Source organism: Scyliorhinus torazame, chromosome 13 (assembly GCF_047496885.1).
Source record: "Scyliorhinus torazame isolate Kashiwa2021f chromosome 13, sScyTor2.1, whole genome shotgun sequence".
NCBI classification, from domain to species: domain Eukaryota; kingdom Metazoa; phylum Chordata; class Chondrichthyes; order Carcharhiniformes; family Scyliorhinidae; genus Scyliorhinus; species Scyliorhinus torazame.
In genome coordinates, this window is record NC_092719.1 from 193,207,141 (window position 1) to 193,232,041 (window position 24,901).

At 47.0% G+C, this 24,901-nt stretch overlaps 1 protein-coding gene across 1 annotated transcript; it reads right to left on the reverse strand.

The window, feature by feature from the left end:
- Positions 1-1,219: 1,219 nt before the first annotated feature.
- LOC140388464 (protein BTG1) lies at positions 1,220-3,103 on the reverse strand. Its single transcript, XM_072472648.1, has 2 exons — positions 2,439-3,103; positions 1,220-2,107 (listed from the first exon to the last, which is right to left on the reverse strand). Exons 1-2 carry the CDS (start codon positions 2,581-2,583, stop codon positions 1,764-1,766), a joined length of 489 nt encoding a protein of 162 aa, XP_072328749.1. The 5' UTR covers positions 2,584-3,103; the 3' UTR covers positions 1,220-1,763.
- Positions 3,104-24,901: the final 21,798 nt, after the last annotated feature.

Here is a 24,901-nt window from a genome sequence, read left to right on the forward strand (position 1 = left end):
TTCAGGGGAGGTAGCTCAGCAACCAGTGAGCCAAATATGAAGTGGGCATAAAAGTTGGTGGAATTTAATGCAAACACGTTTGAGGGACTGCAGATGGAAAGGAATAATATGCAATAAACACCTCAGTGTTGAAATAGCAACAGATGAAGTGTAAAGAGAATTTGGCGTCTTCATAGACAGGCCACTCAGTATGTCCAATCAATGTAGAGCAACAATCAGGTTGGTAAAAGCAGATCTGAGTAATCTTTTCTGGCAGTTCCTCACAATGTTTTAGCATATGGGGTCTGAAATCTGTTAAAATGCAAAACCTGTTGAATAATTTAAGAACAATTTGGATGCTGAAATGAGTAGATAGGGGGTCTCTAGATATTCAATTAAAAACTGAGATTAATAGGCAGAATGATAAAGAGTTATGAAAACAAAGCTGGTAAATGCAATGATTGCGCATTAGCTATGATTTAATTCAGTGGTGGGAAAAGTTCAAGGGGATGGATATACTCATCCTGTTCCTAAGGATGCGGAACGGAGGTGGGTCAAATAGCCTTCCTCATCTGTAATTATGTTACTTTATAAGAGAAAACTAAAAACGTCAAGTTCAGAAATAATCCAACTCAAATAATACATGGATAATTAGTCCACATCATATGGAGTTGTATTATTGTTGCATATATAACAAGCTAAAATGGTTTGTACTGTCTATGTTTATGTACCTTCTTTTGAAATGTCTCATTATTTTCAAAATGGCATCTAGGAGAAAATAGCCTAATCAGTTGTACATTGAGATAAACAGGAAAATGAACCAAGTAATATTTAGCATGTAACTCATGACTTAGGTAAAGACATGTATAAATAATGGTTAATCTATCAAATAAAATTAGAACAGCTATCATGTCAGTGAAAAAAACCTCTGCAAAGATTTCATCAGAAACACAAACTGCATCTTTCCCCCTATTCTTTGTACTTCCAAATAAAATGAAAGGAATAATGTTCTTCCTTGATACTTACTTTCTTGAATGCATCCACTGCAGGTCCACTGCTTTTGTCTTCTTGGTCCTGTTGTTGTTCATCCATTCCATGATACATGTGATTGTCAAACAGGAAAACTACCATGTAGTTTGACACTGTATCTACTTCCAGATAATCTGAGATTGTAGGAATTGATATTTTTGTGATTTCACTACCTTATGTTTAAAAAGAAACACTTTTTAAAAATGGGACATTAGGTGGAACAAAGTACTTTATTATTTAGGAAAAAATGTACAGTAGTTCCTGTAACATATTTAAATGAGAAACAAAAGGAACGTCAAAACTCAGTAAACTGTACCATACAATCGTTAAGTGGTCAACATATATTTTCTCTGAATTCAGAGATCACATTTATGATGACCAGTAAAAAAATGCAATGTTTTTAAGTACCAATTCAAAGACTGTGTGGATGTTTTACAAAATCAGTTCATAGTCATTAAAAGACATCCTGAACACATCATATGGATTCATTTTTGATGTTTTATTACAAACAGCCATGGCTTATTTTAAAATATAAATCTGTAAAACACAATTATCCACTGACTGTACATGTTTTTACAATATACAATCCAGGAATTTAATGTGGTGCAAAAACAGTTTTGCATATAGCCACTGGCCACATCAAACAAAGGTTTTGGCAGTCGCACTACTAAAAGTTAACTAGGGATTAACATTTCACTACATTATCAAAGGGGCCTGCATATTGTACAATAACAGTTGTATGTGTAAATGAATTATTAACTTGAAACAGTCATCATGTAACTCTTAGAGGGACTGGATCTGCCAATTCTAAATTCATCCTTGCAACTTATCATACTATCCAAGGGAGAGATGCCGCTGCTAGGTACATTTTCATAAAGAACGCAAATTGACCCATCTTCACCTATTCGGTAGGACACCTCGAACGGGTCGACCCACAGAGTCAATTCACTTGGCAAAAGTTGAAAAAGTTGTTGGCTGCTGAGTCCGATGATGTTGGACGCCCTTGCTATCAGAGGATCCATTTTGTGATTGATCCTGATGCATCGGTATCCTGACCCTTTGCAAGGCATGTGGGGGAACCAATGGTGTCTGTAGTGTTCTGTCAAACAAAGACAACAAACGTTAGATTCAAACGGCCTGCAAAATTCGCTCTGCTTTGCTTTCACGGCGGTGCTGTTTTGTGAAATATGAATCCACCCAACTGCGCTTTTATTTTTTTTTTGGGGGGGGGGGCAAATAAATACAGAAAATAAAATCCTCACACATTTCAAACAGACGAATTTTCCTGGCGGCCGAAATTTCGATTCCCTGCACATTTGCTTCGGCCCTAGTAAATTATTTCCTGACGGCTGAACTGTTCGCCTCCAGAAATAAGGATTTAAATGCTTCATGTTTGAAGACCAAACCTGCTCTCCCCACCCCTCTCTCACCTGCTAAAGATTTCTCCAACGACTCGCTGAAATGTTGGAGCTGCTCGTCAGAAATAAGCCCTGTCGTCCTCAACAATCTGGTGATAAAGCCCACGGCAGTTGTTATTTCAGTTTTCATTTTGATCAACTCTACTCCAGGACTCATCGGTTGACCCAAAACATAAAACGATATTCCCTTTCTCTCTCAAATCGGGGAGGTTGTGTGGAGGGGGTGGAGGGGGGGAGCGGGGGTGTTTCTAAACAGAAAACTCGACGTCGGAAACTTTTCTTTCAAAAAATATTATTTCGTACAAAGCGAGGAGGGGGTGGGGAGGGGTCTAAAACTCGATTTTGATTACAGTTCACCAGATACTGGGCCCAAAACAAAACCTGACGGTCTTTTTTTCCCCCTTTTGTTCCGATCAAGACGACGAATTCGACTTTTCTGGGGGGCGGGGGGGGCTTTTTTTTTTCCTGATCACAAAGGAATGCGGGGGAGTCTCTTCGGTGTTTTTTTTTTTGTTTTTCCTTTTTTGTTTTGGCGTGGTAGGATTTGGCTAAAGGAAAAACATTGTTTTTTTAACCAGGTCGACGAAGGCTGTGAGGAGATGAAGAGACATCAAATAGGACACGACACGACCCGCGGCCAATCTTCAGCAACACAAACCCCCGCTCCGCCCCGCACCGAGAGCTGTAAACATCGCCAGCACTGCCCCTCTGTGACCTCACACACGACGCCTCACAGCCAATCGAATCACCAGGCTTAACCACGTCACAATGGTTTATTTGCATGTCAGGTCCCGACACTGAGGTTTTTTTGCCCTTCCCCCACCGCCACCCCGGTCTCCCCCCCCCCCTCCCTTTAAGTCTCCGCCTCCTTCCCTCAGTCTCCGCCCCCTCCCTCTCAGTCTCCACCCCCTCTTCCCCAGTCTCCGCCCCTCCTTCTCCTCCTCCAGTCATCTCTTTCGGCAGAGGACCTGCACTGTATGTACCAAGCCTTCAGCCCAACCCAACGCAGGGCTGGAGCATCCCTCCCCGATGAACTGAACAAGTTCTATGTCTGCTTTGAACAATAATGTGGAGATGCCGGCGTTGGACTGGGGTGAGCACAGTAAGAAGTCTTACAACACCAGGTTAAAGTCCAACAGGTTTGTTTTGATCTCACTAGCTTTCGGAGCGCTGCTCCTTCCTCAGGTTCACCTCAGAATCAGACTACAGAAGGGAGATAGATCACTTGGTTGCATGGTGTACCGGAAACAACCTCTCTCTAAATGACCAAGGAACTGATCATCGACTTCAGGAACCATAGCACGACACCCCCCCCCCCCCCCCCCCCCCGCCCCCCTGTCTACATCAATGGCTCCAAAGTAGAGATGGCTTTAAGTTCCTGGGGGTCACCATCACCAACAGTCTGTCCTGGTCTACATACGTTGATGCAACGGTCAAGAAAGCTCAACACTGTGTTTCAGGAGGCAGTCACACCTGTCAGAGTAAATAGTTTAAATCCTGGCAGTGGCCAGGGACAGCAGGGTGTGACTGCAAGTCAGGCAGGTAAAGGGAACCAGCAGTCAGGAACTCAGGAGCCTCAGCCCTTGACCCTGTCCAACAGGTACGAGGCACTTGCTCCCTGTGTGGATGGCGAACAGGGCTGCAGGAAGGATGAGTCAGCTGACCAAGGCACCATGGTTCAGCAGGCCATTCAAGGGGAGGGAATAAATAGGCAAGTTGTAGTTGTAGGGGATTTTATTATCAGGGGGATAGATAGTATCCTTTGTGAGCAGGATAAAGAGTCCCGCATGGTATGTTGCCTGCCCGGCGCTAGGGTGCGGGACATCTCTGACCGGCTAGAAAGGATACTGGAGAGGGAGGGGGAGGATCCAGTTGTTGTGTCCATGTCGGTACCAACAACATAGGCAAGTCTAGGAAAGAGGACCTGTTTAGAGATTATAAAGAGCTAGGATTCAAATTAAAAAACAGGTCCGCAAGGGTCATAATCTCCGGATTACTGCCTGAGCCACGTGCAAATTGGCATAGGGAGGCAAGAATAAGGGAAGTTAACACGTAGCTGAAAGAGTGGTGTGGGAAAGAGAGGTTCCTTTTCATGGGACACTGGCATCAGTTTTGGGACAGGGGGTACCTATACCGTTGGGATGGTCTCCACCTGAACCGAGCTGGGACCAGTGTTCTGGCGAAAAGAGTAAATAGGGTGGTCAGGAGGACTTTAAACTAGAGATTGGGGGGGGGGGGGAGAGAAAGTCAGGGAACCAAGAGGTGAAGTAATCAGTGGGAAGCGTAGCTGCTGTAGCCACCTAGAATGGCTGATTCCCTATTAATTTGGCCAAAACCCGATTTAAAATGGCTAACCGAAAAGGCTGATGGGAAAAGCAGCCAACAGGACACAAGCGGACAGCTGCAGACAGAATAGCATATTCGGCTCTGGGGAAGTCGGCCCAGATCGATACTCAAGACTATTAGCAGCACATCAACCCAGACATCTGCAGTTTAATCGGCTATCCCCGGGAACAATTGCAACATATTAGCAATTGAATGCCGGGCCAGACCTGTCGGCGCCTGCAGTGGCCGAAACAAAGACAGGTGAACGACCACCCCCCGATCGAGGAATCGCCCCGTTATTGGACATATCGAACCCAGTGATTGGGAACATGTCCAATCACTTGGGACTCAGGGTCAAGGGCCGCCCTGAGAGGCGGGAAGCCCCTGGGCCCTATAAAGTGAGGGGCCAAGTTCAGATCTTGATCTCTCTCCCTTCTTCACCTGCTCGCAGCCTTCGCAAGAACCTTCAGCAAAGAACCGTAAGTTTGACTCCAGCGATCGCTACCCGATAGAGATTCCTAGCCATCGACCCGTATCAGCCTTTTTGAATCCCGCAGGCCAGATCCAATTCGATAAGCCATTCGTTTCCCTGACCTGGTGGGCCCTTCCTAAAGTTAAGTATTGGCCAGTAGTGGTAGGTTTCGATATAGATAGTAGGATTATTGTGTAAGAATTAATTGTTGTATCTAATAAATGACCGTTGATTTCAATCTTACTAAGCGGTGTGCTGACCTATTAATCATAACTTGAGCTTGAACCACGTGGCGGTATCAGAAAGATACCTGGCGACTCGTGAGCAAAGGTGACATAATCAGAGCTAAGGCTAAAAAGAGCAACACTGCTTAGGAATACAAAAAAGCACGAAAAGACAGAACTCAGGAGAGGTTACGATAGTCCCCATCTCACAAAATATGACACAGTGTATGGAAAGGCTCAGTAAACCAAGGTCCACCACACTAAGAAAACAAAAAGGGACGGTCAATAGAGAATTAAAGGTGCTATATTTAAATGCGCGCAGTGTACGGAACAAGGTAGATGACCTTGTGGCCCAGATTGTGACTGGCAGGTATGATGTGGTAGGCATCACAGAGACGTGGTTGCAGGGGGTTCAGGACTGGCATTTAAACATCCAGGGATTCACAACCTATCGAAAAGACAGAGAGGTGGGCAGAGGGGGCGGGGTTGTCTTGTTAATTAGGAATGAAATTAAATCAATAGCACTAAACAACATAGGGTCAGATGATGTGGAGTCTGTGTGGGTAGAGTTGAGGAACCACAAAGGCAAAGAAACCATAATGGGAGTTATGTACAGGCCTAACAGGGGTCAGGACCAGGGGCACAAAATGCACCACAAAATAGAAAGGGCATGTCAGAAAGGCAAGGTCACAGTGATCATGGGGGACTTCAATATGCAGGTGGACTGGGTAAATAATGTTGCCAGTGGACCCAAAGAAAGGGAATTCATTGAATGTTTACAGGAGGGATTTTTGGAACAGCTTGTGATGGAGCCTACGAGGGAACAGGCCATTCTGGACTTAGTGTTATGTAATGAGCCAGACTCGTGGCAGCACGGTAGCATTGTGGATAGCACAATTGCTTCACAGCTCCAGGGTCCCAGGTTCGATTCCGGCTTGGATCACTGTCTGTGTGGAGTCTGCACATCCTCCCCGTGTGTGCATGGGTTTCCTCCGGGTGCTCCGGTTTCCTCCCACGGTCCAAAGATGTGCAGGTTAGGTGGATTGGCCATGATAAATTGCCCTTAGTGTCCAAAATTGCCCTTAGTGTTGGGTGGAGTTACTGAGTTATGGGGATGGGGATAGGGTGGAGGTGTTGACCTTGGGTAGGGTGCTCTTTCCAAGAGCTGGTGCAGACTCGATGGGCCGAATGGCCTCCTTCTGCACTGTAAATTCTATGAAAAGATCTTAAAGTAAGGGAACACTTAGGAAGCAGTGATCATAATATGGTAGAATTCAGTCTGCAATTTGAAAGAAAGAAGGTAGGATCAGATGTAAAGGTGTTACAGTTAAATAAAGGTAACTACAGGGGCATGAGGGAGGAACTGACGAAAATCGACTGGGAGCAGAGCCTAGTGGGAAAGACAGTAGAACAGCAATGGCAGGAGATTCTGGGAGTAATTGAGGACACAGTACAAATGTTCATCCCAAAGAAAAGAAAGGTTATCAGAGGGGGAATTAGGCAGCCATGGCTGACAAAGGAAGTTATGGAATGCATCAAAGCAAAAGAGAAAGCCTATAATGTGGCAAAGAGTAGTGGGAAGTCAGAAGATTGGGAAGGCTACAAAAACAAACAGAGGATAACAAAGAGAGAAATAAGGAAAGAGAGGATCAAATATGAAGGTAGGCTAACCAGTAACATTAGGAATGATAGTAAAAGTTTCTTTAAATACATTAAAAACAAACGGGAGGCAGAAGTAGACATTGGGCCGCTCCAAAATGACACTGGTAATCTAGTGATGGGAGACAAGGAAATGACTGAGGAACTAAATAAGTACTTTGCGTCAGTCTTCACAGTAGAAGACATGAGTAATATCCCAACAATTCAGGAGAGTCAGGGGGCATAGTTGAATATGGTAGCCATCACAAAGGAGAAAGTGCTAGAGAAACTAAGAGGTCTAAAAATTGATAAATCTCCGGGTCCAGATGGGCTACATCCTAGAGTTCTAAAGGAGATAGCTGAGGAAATAGTGGAGGCGTTAGTTATGATCTTTCAAAAGTCACTGGAGTCAGGGAAAGTCCCAGAGGATTGGAAAATCGCTGTTGTAACCCCCCCCGTTCAAGAAGGGAACAAGAAAAAAGATGGAAAATTATAGGCCAATTAGCCTAACCTCGGTTGTTGGCAAGATTCTAGAATACATCGTTAAGGATGAGATTTCTAAATTCTTGGCAGTGCAGGGTCGGATTAGGACAAGTCAGCATGGATTTAGTAAGGGGAGGTCGTGCCTGACAAACCTGTTAGAGTTCTTTGAAGAGATAACAAATAGGTTAGACCAAGGAGAGCCAATGGATGTTATCTATCTTGACTTCAAAAAAGGCCTTTGATAAGGTGCCTCACGGGAGGCTGCTGTGTAACATAAGGGCCCATGGTATTCGAGGTAAGGTACTAACATGTATTGACGATTGGCTGTCAGGCAGAAGGCAGAGTTGGGATAAAAGGTTCTTTTTCGGAATGGCAACCGGTGATGAGTGGTGTCCCGCAGAGTTCAGTGTTGGGGCCACAGCTGTTCTCTTTATATATTAATGATCTAGATGATGGGACTGGGGGCATTCTGGCTAAGTTTGCCGATGATACAAAGATAGGTGGAGGGGCAGGTAGTATTGAGGAGGTGGGGAGGCTGCAGAAAGATTTAGACAGTTTAGGAGAGTGGTCCAAGAAATGGCTGATGAAATTCAACGTGGGCAAGTGCGAGGTCTTGCACTTTGGAAAAAAGAATAGAGGCATGGTCTATTTTCTAAACGGTGACAAATTTCATAATGCTGAAGTGCAAAGGGACTTGGGAGTCCTAGTCCAGGATTCTCTAAAGGTAAACTTGCAGGTTGAGTCCGTAATTAAGAAAGCAAATGCAATGTTGTCATTTATCTCAAGAGGCTTGGAATATAAAAGCAGGGATGAACTTCTGAAGCTTTATAAAGCACTAGTTAGGCCCCATTTAGAATACTGTGAGCAATTTTGGGCCCCACACCTCAGGAAGGACATACTGTCACTGGAACGGGTCCAGCGGAGATTCACACGGATGATCCCAGGAATGGTAGACCTAACATACGATGAACGTCGGAGGATCCTGGGATTATATTCATTGGAGTTTAGGAGGTTGAGGGGAGATCTAATAGAAACTTACAAGATAATGAATGGCTTAGATAGGGTGGACGTAGGGAAGTTGTTTCCATTAGCAGGGGAGATTAGGACCTGGGGGCACAGCCTTAGAATAAAAGGGAGTCATTTTAGAACAGAGATGAGGAGAAATTTCTTCAGCCAGAGAGTGGTGGGTCTGTGGAATTCATTGCCACAGAGGGCGGTGGAGGCCGGGACGTTGAGTGTCTTTAAGACAGAAGTTGATAAATTCTTGATTTCTCGAGGAATTAAGGGCTATGGAGAGAGAGCGGGTAAATGGAGTTGAAATTAGCCATGATTGAATGGTGGAGTGGACTCGATGGGCCGAATGGCCTTACTTCCACTCCTATGTCTTATGGTCTTATGGTCTTAATGTCTCTACTTCTTACAGAAGCTAAAGAAATTTGGCATGTCTGCATCGACTCTCACAAACTTCTACAGATGTGCCATAAAGAGCATCCTATCTGGCTGCATTACAGCTTGGGATGGCAACTGCCCGCAAGAAACTGCAGAGTGTGGTGAACTCAGCCCAACCCATCACACAAGCTTGCCATCCTCCCATTGATTCTGTATACACCTCCTGCTGCCTCAGAAAGGCAGACAACATTGTCAGAGACCTCTCCTGTCCAGGCTTTGCTCTCTTCCAGACCCTTCCATCAGGCAGAAGATACAGAAGTCTGAAGACCTGCACATTCAGGCATAGGAACAGCTTCTTCCTCACAGCTACAAGACTCCTCAACGACTCTCCCTTGGACTGATCTGTTCCCTGTAAGGACACTATTCACGAAGCCCTATGCTGCTCTTGTTTGGCCTTGTTCCGCAATGTAATGAATCACTATTTGTTGATGCACCACTGTCAATGTATTCTTTTGTCTACTATGTATGTACTGTGTACATTCCGTTGGCCGCAGAAAAATACTTTTCACTGTACTTCGGTACATGTGACAATAAATATCAATCGACCAATCAACCAACACTCCTTTCCTTTTTGCTTAAATTTCTTTCTCCAAAAGAGTGGTATTCGATTGAAAAGATTTGGGTTTATTGTCACGTGTACCGAGGTACAGTGAAAAGTATTGTTCTGTGTGCAGTCCAGACAGATCATTCCATACATGAAAAAACATAGGACATATGATAGATACACAATGTAAATACACAGACACAGATATCGAATGGGAGGGGAGGCTCCCAGAAACTATTACAACAAATTAAAATTTGAAAAAAACCTTTGCCTATTTGTTTTACTGAGACCTTGTTCAAAGTTTCATGTTTGCCTTAAATGTTACTTCCATTTCCTTTATATTTTTGGGTGGTTCAGATATCGCCTAGAAATTCAGAATTCCTGGTGCTAAGATCCTCTTTCAAGATCATGTGCATTTACATACACGCTCTCTTAAGCAGCACCATCTCAGTTTATCTCAAGGCTGTTCTGGTCCACAGATTTGTTTCATCCTTAGACTCATTCAGCAGGAGGCAGTCACGAATCACAAAATCTCTACAGTGCAGAAGAAGACCAATCAGCCCATCGAGTCTGCACCAACCCTCTGAAAGAGCACCTCACCCATGTCCGTCCCGTCCCCCCCATTCTATCCCCTTAACCCTGCAACCCCACCAAACCTGCATATTTTTGGACACCAAGGGGAAATTTTGCATGACCAATCCACCTAACCTGCACATCTTTGGACACCAAGGGGAAATTAAGCATGACCAATCCACCTAACCTGCACATCTTTGAATTAGGAGAAAACTGGAGCACCAGAAGGAAACCCATGCAGAGACGGGGAGAACGTGCAAACTTTACACAGTCATCCAAGGCCAGAATTGAACCCAGGTTTCTGGTGCTGTGAGGCAGCAGCACTAACCACTGTGCCACTGTTTGGCCCTTCAAGCCTGCATTGCCATTTAATATGATCATGGCTGATCCTTTATCACAATGCCATGCTCATGGACTCTCCCCATACCTCTTGAAACTTTCAGAGTCCAGAAACATACCTATTTCCTTCTTTAATATATTCAGTGACTTGGCCTCCTCAGCCTTATGTGGCAAAGAATTCTACAGGTACACCACCCTCTGAGTGAAGAAGGTTCTCCTCATTTCAGTCCTCAACAGCCTACCAACCAGTATTCATTTCTGAACACTGATGAAAATGATGGTTAATTTGCAGAGTGCAGCCACAACAATGTCCAGGGCACCATGGCTGGCTCTGCTGTAAGATCATGTACTAAGGAGCTCACCAAAGTTCCTTAGATAGCCTCTTCCAAACCTACAACACTACTATCTAGATAGAAGGACAAGGGCAACAGACATGTGGGGACACAAACACGCTCCTCTCCCAGTCACTCACCATCCTTACTTGGAACAGTACAGTCAATCCTTCGCTGTTGTTGGGTCAAAATCCTGTAACTCCCTCCCAAACGGCACTTTGAGTGTACCCACACCATATAAGACATGAGAGCAGAAGTAGGCCACTTGGCCCATTGAGTCTGCTCTGCCATTCAATTAAATCATGTCTGATCTGATATAATCCTCAACTCCACTTTCCTGCCTTATCCCCAGAAACCTTAATTCCTTTACTGAATAAATATTTGTCCAGCTCAGCCTTCAACATACTGAATAACCCAACCTCTACAGCTCTCTGCAGTAAAAACTGCAGCCAGAGTCGTTCTTCCAATGAAATGCGCAGTGCTACAGCACAGGGTTGCAGCCAATGGCGGGTGGAGCTCCATATGGAGAGGTGACTGTTGTGGTGGGAACACCATGCGAGCACCAATCAGAGCCTTGGCAGCTTTAAATTACTGATAGGATCATTCAAATTTCTTGAGCCTATCAACAGGCAATACAGAACAACATCAGGTTCTGATTAGTGGAATCCCGTTTAGAGCGGGAAAACAGGCAGACGTTGAGAGGTGATGGAGACTTGGAGCAGTTTGGGCACGGATCTCCTAAATTGGTGCTTCTCAACTATCAATGAGTAAAGGTGCAAAGCAGCAGGTATATTTCTGGCATTCAGTCTGGAGGGCAGCCTGAGGCAAAATTTAGGTAGCCGACCTAACACTGGGCTGTGAGCCTGCGAAGCATTGAGTGGGACAGGAGGAGGTGCTGGCCATCAGATCTCGAGGGAGGCAGTATGGCGATTTGAGACCTCCAGGGATGAAGAGAGCAGGCGGGTAACCAACCAAAAGAACAGAGACCACCAGGCCAAATAGCCAGCAGCAGCAGCCAGGCAACCAGCCAGGAGTACATGAGGTGTTGAGGCTCGAGGCCCGGTCACCCGTGCGAGTGCTGAGAGGTGATCAGAGCAGCAGTCGGGAGGTGTGAAAAAGGCCAGGCAAGTGCCGGCTTTATGGCTCAAGGAATTGGGGAGCAGCGGCCAGCAGAAGTGGGAAGACTCGATCAGAGCCAGAGGTCAGCTAGGCAGAGCTGAGAGTGAGGCTGAGTTGGGCAGCAACAGGACCAAGCAGCGAGGGCAAGAGAGAGCAGAGGCCAGGCCAGGCCGATAACCAGCAGCAGCAGCAGCCAGGCAGCCAGTCAGGAGCACATGCAATTTGTGAGGGTTGAGGCTGGAGGCCTGGCCATCCAACCGAGAGCTGAGTGAGAGGTGAGCAGCGCAGCAGTCACGAAGTGCAAAGAAGGCCAGGCAAGCACTGGTGCCGTGCCTCAGGGAATTTAGGAGCAGTGGGAACAGGGCAACTCAACCATGGCCAGAGGCCAGCCAGGTGTGGCTGAGAGTGAGACAGCTGGGAAGCAACCAACATGTTCTTTCTCTTGCTGCAGTGAGGCCACACCTTGAATATTGTGTGCAGTCTTGGTCTCCTAGTTTGAGGAAGGACATTCTTGCTATTGAGGCTGTCCAGGGGAGGTTCACCAGACTAATTCCCGGGATGGCAGGACTAACATATGAAGGAAGACTGGATCGACTGGGCTTGTACTCACTGGAGTTTAGAAGAATGAGAGGGGACCTCATAGAAACATATAAAATCCTGATGGGACTGAATAGGCTAGATGCGAGAAGAATGTTACCAATGTTGGGGACATCCAGAACTAGGGGTCAAAACGTAAGTGTTATAACCTGCCTGCTTACCATTGGCTGGGGACTAATGACAATCCCACAATCCTGTGGGAGTATGAGCTTCCCCAATGAGGGGGGCGGTGAAACCATTAGTAAACTCCATGTATAAATAAAGCTGGCCAGTTTGGAAGCAGCAGGAAGGAGTGTACAGCAAGGGAAGTTGCTGCTGCTGTTATATATATATATATATATATGTTATTGTAAATAAATGTTATTACTTTGTATCCTTAAAACTCGTGCTGGATTCTTCGTGGCCCTTACAAAACTGGCGACGAGGGTTAAAGTGACTAGCTGTCTACACTGCTGAAGCCACCTCCCTGGATTTTTGTTGGATACAGGTTGGAAGTTGTTTTCTATTATACCATGCCTCTGTACGGACGTTTGGATGTTTTTGATGCTGCGCTGGAAAGCTGGAACCAGTACGCACAACGGATGCGTTACTATTTCCGGGCAAACAATATTACCAAAAATGAGCGCCAGGTGGTCATATTGCTCACAACCTGCGGCCCGCATACGTTTGGGGTGATTAGGAGCCTTACGTACCCAGCTGCGCCAGACACCAAAACATTTGATGAACTTGTGAATATAGTCGGGCAACATTTTAACCCAACCCCGTCCACGATAGTCCAGCGTTACTGCTTTAATACCGCTGTGAGGACCCCTGGAGAATCCCTTGCCGATTTTCTATCCAGGCTACGCAGGATTGCGGAGTACTGTGACTATGGTGATACCTTGTCAGAAATGTTACGCGACCGTTTGGTTTGCGGTATTAACAATGCGGCCACCCAAAGAAAATTGTTAGCTGAGCCAACATTGACTTTTCAACAGGCCATTCAAATAGTATTGTCCCGAGAGAGCGCAGAACAAGGAGTGCAGGAGCTACAGGGAATGGAAGTGCATGCCTTGGGGCGCAACCCCTTCCATCCGAAAACGTCCCCCCGTACTCCTGCGGTACCTTGGGCGAGGCGACGTACGGACTGACGTCAGTGGCTGTCGGACATTCCTCCCCGAAGGGAGCCTTCTCCAGAACCAATGGATGAGGAGCCATGTCCGTGTCAGACTTGTAGGCGCCGACCCCGTCGCGGACGCCGGTCCTGGGGGCGCCAGAGGCGCCGTCGTTCCGACCGAAACTGGGACCAGCCCAGGGGTCGTACCTTCCATGTGGATGAACCTGCGGCGACTACTCCTGAGGACGTGGAGATGGAGGACGACTGCCTGCAGCTGCATTTTGTGGCTGCTCCCCGTGTGACCCCCATTAAGGTGACAGTACGGGTCAATGGTCACCCGCTGGAGATGGAGTTGGACACCGGCGCAGCGGTCTCCGTGATCGCCCAGAGGACATTCGACCGCATCAAGCAGGGTATACAGACCCTTACATTAACTGACTCACAGGCCAGGTTGGCCACCTACACGGGGGAACCACTGGACATTGCAGGAACTACAATGACCCCTGTTGTTTATGGACGCCAGGAGGGGCGTTTCCCACTTATCGTGGTGCACGGCCATGGGCCCAGCCTGTTGGGTCGGGACTGGTTGTGCCATTTGCGGTTGCAATGGCAGCACATCCTCCAAACAGTTTCTGGTGGGTTGACTGAGGTGCTAGGACGATACCCAGATATATTCCAGCCTTGTTTGGGGAAAATAAAAGGGGCCGTAGCCCGTATCCAAGTCGAACCAGGAGCCACGCCGTGCTATTTCGGGGGGCGCCCGGTGCCTTACGCCTTGCTCGAGAAGGTAGAAGGGGAGCTCACTCGTTTTGAGAGTTTGGATATTATCAGGCCCGTCCGTTTTGCTGACTGGGCAGCACCAATTGTACCTGTAATGAAGCCAGATGCCACAGTTCGCTTGTGTGGCGACTATGAACTTACAGTGAATATGGCTTCCCGACTCGACCGATATCCAATGCCTCGCATAGAGGATCTCTACGCGATGCTTGCAGGTGGACTCTCGTTCACAAAATTAGATATGAGTCACGCCTACCTGCAGTTGGAGCTGGACCCTGCCTCCCGACCATATGTAACGATTAATACACACCGGGGCCTGTATGAATATACACGGTTGCCCTTTGGAGTATCCTCTGCCTGCGCAATTTTTCAACGTGTTATGGAGGGCATTTTGAGAGGTTTACCACGTGTTGCTGTCTACTTAGATGACGTTTTGATTACAGGGATGTCAGAGCAGGAACATTTGGAAAATCTGGAGGCTGTCCTTAGACGCTTTTCGGAGGCTGGAGTCCGTTTACGTCGCACAAAGTGCATATTTCAGGCTAAGAAAGTAGTCTACCTAGGTTATCGGGTGGACCGCGAAGGTTTGCACCCCGTCGCAGAGAAGGTGCGTGCGATTCAACAGGCCCCCGCCCCGACTGACACTTCGCATCTTCGTTCTTTTCTCGGTCTCGTAAACTATTATGGGAAGTTCCTCCCCAATCTGGCAACTATGCTGGCCCCGTTGCACCTTCTGCTAAAGAAAAATCACACCTGGGTTTGGGGTCAGCCGCAAGAAACCGCTTTCTGGCGGGTAAAGCAACAATTGTCGTCGTCTGGGTTACTAACCCACTATGATCCTGGAAAGCCTTTGCTCGTCACATGTGATGCATCCCCGTATAGTATTGGGGCCGTCCTGTCCCACAAGATGGAGAACGGGGCCGAGCGACCAATAGATTTTGCCTCCCGCACATTGACTGCAGCGGAGAAAACGTACGCGCAGATCGAGAAGGAGGGCCTGGCAATGGTTTTTGCAGTGAAACGCTTCCACCAGTACGTGTATGGCCGCCATTTCACTATCGTGACTGATCATAAGCCTCTGCTGGGACTTTTCCGAGAGGATAAGCCAATACCGCCCATTGCTTCCACACGGATCCAGCGCTGGGCTTTGTTGCTTGCTGCATACGAGTATTCTCTGGAGCACAAACCAGGAACGCAGATAGCAAATGCCGACGCACTGAGCCGATTGCCTTTATCGACCGGCTCCATGTCGACCCCCACGACCGGTGAGGTGGTTGCAACCCTAAATTTTATGGACACCTTGCCTGTCACGGCACCACAGATCCGTGAGTGGACCCAGACGGAGCCAATCCTGTCAAAGGTTCGGCACATAGTCCTGTATGGTGGGCAGCATAGACAGCTCCCAGGCGAGTTGCGGGCATTTTCCTCCAAGCTGTCAGAATTCAGTGTGGAAGACGGCATCCTCTTGTGGGGGACGCGTGTGATTGTCCCGGAAAAAGGCCAGGAGCTGATACTAACAGACTTGCACAATGGGCATCCAGGTGTGACCAAAATGAAAATATTGGCCCGGAGTTGTGTCTGGTGGCCAGGCCTCGACACCGATATTGAGAAGGTGGCCCAAAACTGCTCCATTTGCCAGGAGCATCAGAAGCTTCCGCTGGCCGCGCCCCTACATCACTGAGAATGGCCAGGGCGGCCTTGGGCACGCTTGCATGCAGATTTCGCAGGCCCTTTTCAAGGATCCATGTTCCTTCTATTAATTGACGCCCAGTTTAAATGGCTAGAGGTGCATAAGATGCAGGGGACAACGTCCTGCGCAACAATTGAAAAGATGCGTTTGTCCTTTAGTACGCATGGCCTCCCCGAGGTGCTGGTCACGGATAACGGCACTCCATTCACGAGTGAGGAGTTTGCGAGGTTCACGAAGATGAATGGCATACGCCATATCCGCACTGCCCCTTACCACCCGGCTTCAAATGGGTTGGCAGAGCGCGCAGTGCAGACATTCAAGAGAGGACTAAAGAAACAGTCTTCCGGATCAATGGACGCGAGACTGGCTCGCTTTTTGTTTACGTATAGGACCACCCCCCATGCGGTGACTGGGGTAGCGACCGCAGAACTCCTAATGGGCCGGAGACTTCGCACCCACCTTAGTATGGTTTTCCTGGACATTGGCGCAAAAGTACGCCGCACACAAGAACGGCAGGGACAGGGATTTTCTCGGCATCGGCCGATTCGGCAGTTTGCGCCCGGTGACCCAGGGTTCGTTCGGAATTTTGCTCGTGGTGCCCAGTGGGTTCCTGGTGTAATCTTTCACCAAACGTGCCCTATATCTTACCAGGTGCAAGCCCAGGGTCGTCTCCAGCGCAAACATGTAGACCACGTTCGGTCCAGAAGACTATCCCCTCAAAAGATTCCCCGCCCCCGGAGCTCATTTCTACAGCCGCAGAGACCAGAGACAAGGGAAGGTAGTCCTCACAATCTTCCACTGGTGCCTCACTCGAAGCCTGCGCAGGTCGTTACAGAACCAAATGGAGATAGAGACTCTGACATGACGGAGGCAGCAGACTCTGACTCTGAGATGGAGACACATGACGCATCAGAGGGGGAATCCTCGGGTCCACGGGCCGGGGATGTACAACCGTTGCGCCGTTCATCACGGAAGCGCCGGTCTCCGTCTCGTTACACGCCGCCTGATCCAGCGCCGCGTGCAAATGGTGTCCGGCCTGCGGCAAAACGGGTCCGACTCCCTCCTTCGCCAGGGTCTTCAGTGGATTCCTTGGACTTTGCGGGGGAGGGATGTTATAACCTGCCTGCTTACCATTGGCTAGGGACTAATGACAATCCCACAATTCTGTGGGAGTATGAGCTTCCCCAATGAGGGGGGCGGAGAAACCATTAGTAAACTCCATGTATAAATAAAGCTGGCCAGTTTGGAAGCAGCAGGAAGGAGTGTGCAGCAAGGAAAGTTGCTGCTGCTGTTTTATATATATATATAATATATATATATATATATGTTCTTGTAAATAAATGTTATTACTTTGTATCCTTAAAACTCTTGCTGGATTCTTCGTGGCCCTTACAAAAGTAAGAATAAGAGGTAAGCTATTCAGGACTGAGATGAGGAAGAATGTCTTCTCTCGGAGAGTTGGAAACTTGTGGAATTCTCTACCACAGAAAGCTGTTGGGGCCGGTTCATTGGATATATTCAAGAGGGAGCTGGATGTGGCTCTTGCAGCTAAAGGGATCAAGGGGTATGGAGAGAAAGCGGGAGTGGGATACTGAGTTTGCATCAGCCATGATCATATTGAATGGTGGTGCAGGCTCGAAGGGCCGAATGGTCTACTCCTGCACCTATTTTCTATGTTTCTTCTTGTTGTTTTTGCAGGCTGTATTTATTGCTGTTTTTGGTGAAATTAAATGAAAATCGCTTATTGTCACGAGTAGGCTTCAATGAAGTTACTGTGAAAAGCCCCGAGTCATCACATTCCGGCGCCTGTTCGGGGAGGCTGGTACGGGAATTGAACCGTGCTGCTGGCCTGCTTTGGTCTGCTTTAAAAGCCAGCGATTTAGCCCAGTGCGCGAAACCAGCCCCTGGTGTCAGTCATTTCTCTCTCTGATCGATTGTGGTGTCTTTCATAATTCCCGGCCTGCCTTGACCATCCATCATCATCACAGATTTCCCGAATTTTATTGCCAGCAACCAATTACTCTGGGAGGATTTTGGCAATTAACCCGGGCTCAGAAGTTTTCATGAGTCCCATTTTCTGAGAGTGAAGAGAAATGGCATGACTGAAAGGAGAAATTGGTTGATTTTTTTCAGAAGCCTCTGAGACAGACTACTGCTATGTTTGCAAATTATTCCCTGCCCCTAGTAAAGGGAAAAAAATATTTGTCAATGGGTTCTCTAAGGTGAAGTGTTGGAAGAGATATTGCTGATCATGAAACTTCCAAAAGTCATATGAAGGCTATGTGTGCGTTCATTCAAAATTGTAAATTATCTGCGCAAATTGATTCTGCGTTATCGGCTCAGTTTGAAAAGGAGTGTTCTTACTGGAGGAAACTGCTGAGACCTGTTGTTGCCATAGTTAAACTGCTGTCTTCCTTGGGACTACCTCTAAGAGGACATGATGAATCATCAGTATTAGAGAGGTAATTTTTTAGCCTGCCTTGAATGTCCCAGTGAACTTTGTGAGCTTCTCAAAAGAGCATTTGAAAAGTTGTCAGTATTAGAACATAGAACATAGAAAATACAGCACAGAACAGGCCCTTCGGCCCACGATGTTGTGCCGAACCTTTGTCCTAGATTAATCATAGATTATCGTTGAATTTACAGTGCAGAAGGAGGCCATTCGGCCCTTTGAGTCTGCACCGGCTCTTGGAAAGAGCACCCTACCCAAACGCAACACCTCCACCCAATACCAAGGGCAATTTTGGACACTATGTGCAATTTATCATGGCCAATCCACCTAACCTGCACATCTTTGAACTGTGGGAGGAAACCGGAGCACCCGGAGGAAACCCACGCAGGCACGGGGACGATGTGCAGACTCCGCACAGACAGTGATCCAAGCCGGAATCAAACCTGGGACCCTGGAGCTGTGAAGCAATTGTGCTATCCACAATGCTACCGTGCTGCCCTTAAGAACAAATAAATCTACACTATATCATTTTACCGTAATCCATGTACCTATCCAATAGCTGCTTGAAGGTCCCTAATGTTTCCGACTCAACTACTTCCACAGGCAGTGCATTCCATGCCACCACTACTCTCTGGGTAAATAACCTACCTCTGACATCCCCCCTATATCTTCCACCATTCACCTTAAATTTATGTCCCCTTGTAATGGTTTGTTCCACCCGGGGAAAAAGTCTCTGACTGTCTACTCTATCTATTCCACTGATCATCTTATAAACCTCTATCAAGTCGCCCCTCATCCTTCTCCGTTCTAATGAGAAAAGGCCTAGCACCCTCAACCTTTCCTCGTAAGACCTACTCTCCATTCCAGGCAACATGTATTGTGGCTCAAGGAAGGCCAACTTTTTATGACACGGAACCTGCAATAACTTCATCACTATATGGCAGAGTGGCTCAGAAACCAATTCACTAATGAAATCAAAGATGCCAAATACTATTCCATAATAGTTGATTCAACACCAGATGTGAGTCATGTGGACAAATTAACATTAATTTGAAGATATGTGACCAGCAATGGTGAAGTTGTAGACCGATTCCTCTCTTTTGTCCAGCTATAATCCCACACTTCTGAGTGTTTGGAGATAACTGTTTCTGGAAGTCATTGCAAATTTAGGTTTGGACATCAAAATTTGTCATGGGCAGAGCTTCGATAATGCTGCAAATATGGCAGGAAAATATTCAGGTCTACAAGAAAGATTGAACAATGCAAGCCCCTGTACATTATTCATCCCATGATCCAGTCACTCCTCGAAGTTAATCTGCAATGCAGCAGCTGGATCAGGATTGGATTGGATTGGATTTGTTTATTGTCACATGTACCGGGGTACAGTGAAAAGTATTTTTCTGCGAGCAGCTCAAACAGACCATTAAGTACATGAAAATAAAAATAAAATACATAATAGGGCAACAAAAGGTACACAAAAGGTACATGGACACTGGCATCGGGTGAAGCATACAGGAATGTCGTATTAATCAGGTAATGAAATGAAATGAAAATCGCTTATTGTCACAAGTAGGCTTCAAATGAAGTTACTGTGAAAAGCCCTGAGTCGTCACATTCCGGCGCCTGTTTGGGGAGGCTGGTACGGGAATTGAACCGTGCTGCTGGTCTGCTTTAAAAGCCAGCTCTTTAGCCCTGTGCTTAGCCAGCCCCTAGTCAGTCCATAAGAGGGTCGTTTAGGAGTCTGGTAACAGCAGGGAAGAAGCTGTTTTTGAATCTGTTCATGCGTGTTCTCAGACTTTTGTATCTCCTGCCCAATGGAAGAAGTTGGAAGAGTGAGTGAGCCAGGTCTTTGACTATGCTGCCCGCTTTCCCAAGGCAGCGGGAGGTGTAGATAGAGTCAATAGATGGGAGGCAGATTTGTGTGATGGACTGGACTGTGTTCACGACTCTCTGAAGTTTCTTGCGGTCTTGGGCCGAGCAGTTGCCATACCAGGCTGTCATGCAGCCAGATAGGATGCTTTCTATGGTGCATCTGTAAAAGTTGGTAAAAGTCAGTATGGACATGCTGAATTTCCTTAATTTCCTGAGGAAGTATAGGCGCTGATGAACTGTACATTTTTTGACTTGTTTCAAAACTTGTATGCCTTCTTTTCAGTTTCCACGCATTGTTGTAATATGCTGAAATCATGCTTGGATCAGGCACATGGAAAACATTTGAAGGTCAAAAAATTTCTGACACCAGGTGATCTACTCGTGCAGATGCCGTTTTGACTTTAAGACTGAAATTTGTCAATAAAAAGGAATGCTTATCAGATGTAGTCACATCAAATTCAGAGAAACCAGGTTTGGAAGCTGAAGCAAAATCCTTCGCAGAAAAGTAGGAAATTGTAGTTTTTACTGTTTTGTAGTACTATTTACTTCAAAGAATGAATGCTGTCAACAAATCACTACAAAATGTTGATACCACCTTATTGAATGCTTCACAATTGTTAGTTTTAGTTATAAGTTTTGTCATGAATGTTTGAAATGACTACACCTCAGTGGACGCAGAGGCAATAACATTGGCAAAGAATACAGATCTCTCTGATGATGAGAAGCATACAAAACACAGGAAGTTCTTTTTTGATTAAACTAGAGACAATGCATTGTATTCTCCGCCACCCACTGTCGGTAGCTGGATCCCTGATGCAACGGAGAATCGGGCATCTGGGAAACATTAGGATCAGTGCTGGGACCAGCGGGAGGATGGTAAATCAAAGAGACTTAATTGCATTCCAATCACGCCCCATCACGCTGGAGTGATTTTGAAGTGCTGAGCTGGAAATTGACAGCATTTAACTTTCTTTGATGTGGTTGATGTTTGTAAACATTATGGTTTCAGCACTTAGACTTACTCATCCAAGAAGATGAAAGAAACAAGGCTAATAGCTGGGTTGTGGAAGCTGTCAATCACAGCCCACTACCAGAAACGAATGAAGGGCTAATTGGGGGTCCCTGCAAGATCCCTCGAGTTTGGGGGTCCCTTTAGTTAGGGCGTCTTTGGAGGGATTTCCCTAGTTAGGGGGGTCCTGTGATTGTCCCTCTCGTTAGGATTCCCTTTGTGGTCCCTCTAGTTAGAGGGTCTCTGTTGTGGATTCCTTTAGTTAGGGGGTCGCTATGCAAGGTCCCCTCTCGTTAGGGGGTGCCTGGGAAGAGAGATTCCTTAGTTAGGGGGTCCCTGGAGAGTTCCTCTGGTTAGTGGTTCCCTGTGGGAGGTTTCCCTAATCAAGGGTCCTGGGGGGGGTTCTCCCATTTTAGAGGGTGCCTGGGGCGGGCGAGTCAGGTCACTCCAGTACTTGGGGGAAGGGGGTCACCCGGAAAGTTAGGGGGTTGTGGACTGCTTTGCTATGCGGAGGGAGCTCATTCAAAGTGTGAGGAGTGGGGGGGTGGCTGGACATTGGACTTTGCTATCGGGCTGCCTGTTTAAAATGAGGGCCTGATAGTGGGAATCATTCGTATTCTTTGCCATACATAAATTTACATGGCGAGGGATACTGAATTGCTCAGTGATTTGTGCTTCCAGCATGCAATTCAGCTCCGGCAGGACAACATAGTCTCCCAAATTCCCAAATCACTTTAAAAGAGAATATCATCTTTTGACTGTCGATTTTATTTGTGACAAGGGCAGCAGGGTGGCACAGTGGCTAGCACTGCTGCATCACAGCGCCGAGGTCCCAGGTTCGATCACGGCTCTGGGTCACTGTCCGTGTGGAGTTTGCATATTCTCCCCGTGTTTGCGTGGGTTTCACCCCCACAACCCAAAGATGTGCAGGCTAGGCGGATTGGCCACGCTATATTGCCCCTTAATTGGAAAAAATGAATTGGGTACTCTAAATTTTTTTTTTAACTAATAATTTTATTTGTTGCACAATAATGGTGCAATTGCAGACTAGAAGTGAATCCCTGAATTTCATAGAATTTACAGTGCAGAAGGAGGCCATTCGGCCCATCGAGTCTGCACCGGCTCTTGGAAAGAGCACCCTACCCAAGGTCAACACCACCACCCTATCCCCATAACCCAGTAACCCCACCCAACACTAAGGGCAATTTTGGACACGAAGGGCAATTTATCGTGGCCAATCCACCTAACCTGCACATCTTTGGACTGTGGGAAGAAACCGGAGCACCCGGAGGAAACCCACGCACACACGGGGAGGATGTGCAGACTCCGCACAGACAGTGACCCAAGCCGGAATCGAACCTGGGACCCTGGAGCTGTGAAGCAATTGTTCTAACCACAATCCTACCGTGCTGCTGAATTATTTTGCGTACTTTTCAACAAAAAGTTGGATGAGAATTATGTTTAAACATTGTGCCTTTTTTGAATTGTGCAAGAGCATGGGGAGCTGATATTTCCCTGCTGCTTTTTTCATGGCAATGCCTCAGCCAATCAGAGCCAACTGTTAACCAATCAGCATTTTTTTTATCGTATTTTTTTTAACAAATGTTTTTTACTGGGTTTTTGAACAAAGTATATTTACCGTTATGTACACAGGATAAGATATATACATAGAAGGGAAGAGCACACACAAACACACCACAAAAAGAACAAACATAAAATAAAATAAAATAACTGGTAATGTATCATGTACCAGCTCAACAGCAGCAACTCTGTACAATTGGCAATATTATTTTTGCCACATAAGTAGGCATCTGTTTGTGGGGTGGGGGGGGGGGACTGGGGAGGTAGATATACATTTGGGTGCCGGAAAAGCAATTACAGGGGGCAAGACGTGAATGGGTCTGGTGCTGTCACTAGCTTCTCCCGGGTGGATTTCGCTGCCGTTGTCGTCTCGCGTTCACCTCCGCTTCAGCCGTTCGTCCCGTCTTTCGCCCGGATTTTCCTTGTTCTCTCAACCCTGGAGATGCCAAGTTTATTATCGTTTTCCGTGCTCTCCTTCTGGCTATCATTCCCCTGCCACCCCCCGCACCTCTCTGGTTCCCCTCTATTGTTCCCTGTTTCCTCACTCTTCCCCCCCCCCCCCCCCCCCCGCCTCTCCCTTCTGCCCCCTTCCCTCCTCCCCTTCTCCTGTGGTTCTCCTTTCTTTCCTCTTAGGTTTAGCTGTCCGACCCACCCCCCACCCCCCCGCCCCCGCTCCCCCGGTCAATCTCTCCCTCTCATGCCTTGGCTACCTTCCCCTGATCCTTGGCTACCTGGCTATTCTTCCACTTGTTCGTTGGCCACAAACAGGTCCCGGAACAATTGGGTGAATGGCTCCCACGTTCTGTCGTCTGACCCCCGGATGGCGAATTTGAATTTCTCCATTTGGAGAGATTCCGAGAGGTTGGACAGCCAGTCTGCAGCTTTGGGGGTGCTGCTGACTGCCAGCCGAACAGGATTCTACGGCGGGCGATCAGGGAGGCAAAGGCAAGGGCGTCCGTCCTCTTCCCCAGGAATAGATCTGGCTGGTCTGATACCCCGAAGACCGCCACTTTCGGGCATGGCTCCACCCTCACCCCCACCACCTTGGACATTGCCTCGAAGAAGGCTGTCCAGTACCCCGCAAGTCTGGGGCAAGACCAGAACATGTGGGCGTGGTTGGTCGGGCATCCTTGGCACCGCTCGCATCTATCCTGCACCTCCGGGAAGAACCTACTCATACGGGTTCTTGTTAAGAGGGCTCTATGTACCACTTTTAGTTGCGTCAGGCTGAGCCTTGCACACGTGGAGGCGGAGGTGACCCTATACAGTGCTTCGCTCCAGAGTCCCCACCCTATTTCAATCCCCAGGTCCTCCTCCTATTTCTTTCTTGTTACGTACAGTACGGTGTCGGCCCTTTCTACCAGTCGGTCATACATGTCACTACAGTTCTGATGCTCGATCAATAACTCAAGAAGCGAGATTGGAGATAATTGAAGGCTTTATTACACTAGATGTTTCCCCCAGCAGTGCAGGTACTGAAGGCAGCTACTGGGGAGACACGGGCTCTTATACTCCGCCTTACTGGGCGGAACCAGCAGGCAGACTTTTTAAAAAAAATATTTTATTGAACATTTTTGGCCAACCATCACAGTACATTGTGTATCCTTTACACAGTAATATAACAATATAAATAACAATGGCCAGTTTTATAAACAAGAAATAAATAATATATAAACAAAAACAAAACTAAATGGCAACTGCCTTGTCCCAGATAAATATTCTCCAAAAATATGTTTTAACAGTCCAATATACAATTACCTATAACAACAACCTATACATATTATACTTATATATTAACATCCCTGAGAATCCCTCTGGTTCCTCCCCCCCCCCCTCCCCCCGGGCTGCTGCTGCTGTCTTCTTCTTTTCCATTCCCTCTATCTTTCTGTGAGGTATTCGACGA

Bases quoted from the DNA above. Each gene is read 5' to 3' on its own strand.
- LOC140388464 (XM_072472648.1), bottom strand. From the start codon at position 2,583: ATGAGTCCTGGAGTAGAGTTGATCAAAATGAAAACTGAAATAACAACT. The intron at 2,108-2,438 runs GTGAGAGAGGGG...TTTGTTTGACAG, and splicing joins GTTGGAGAAATCTTTAGCAG to AACACTACAGACACCATTGG.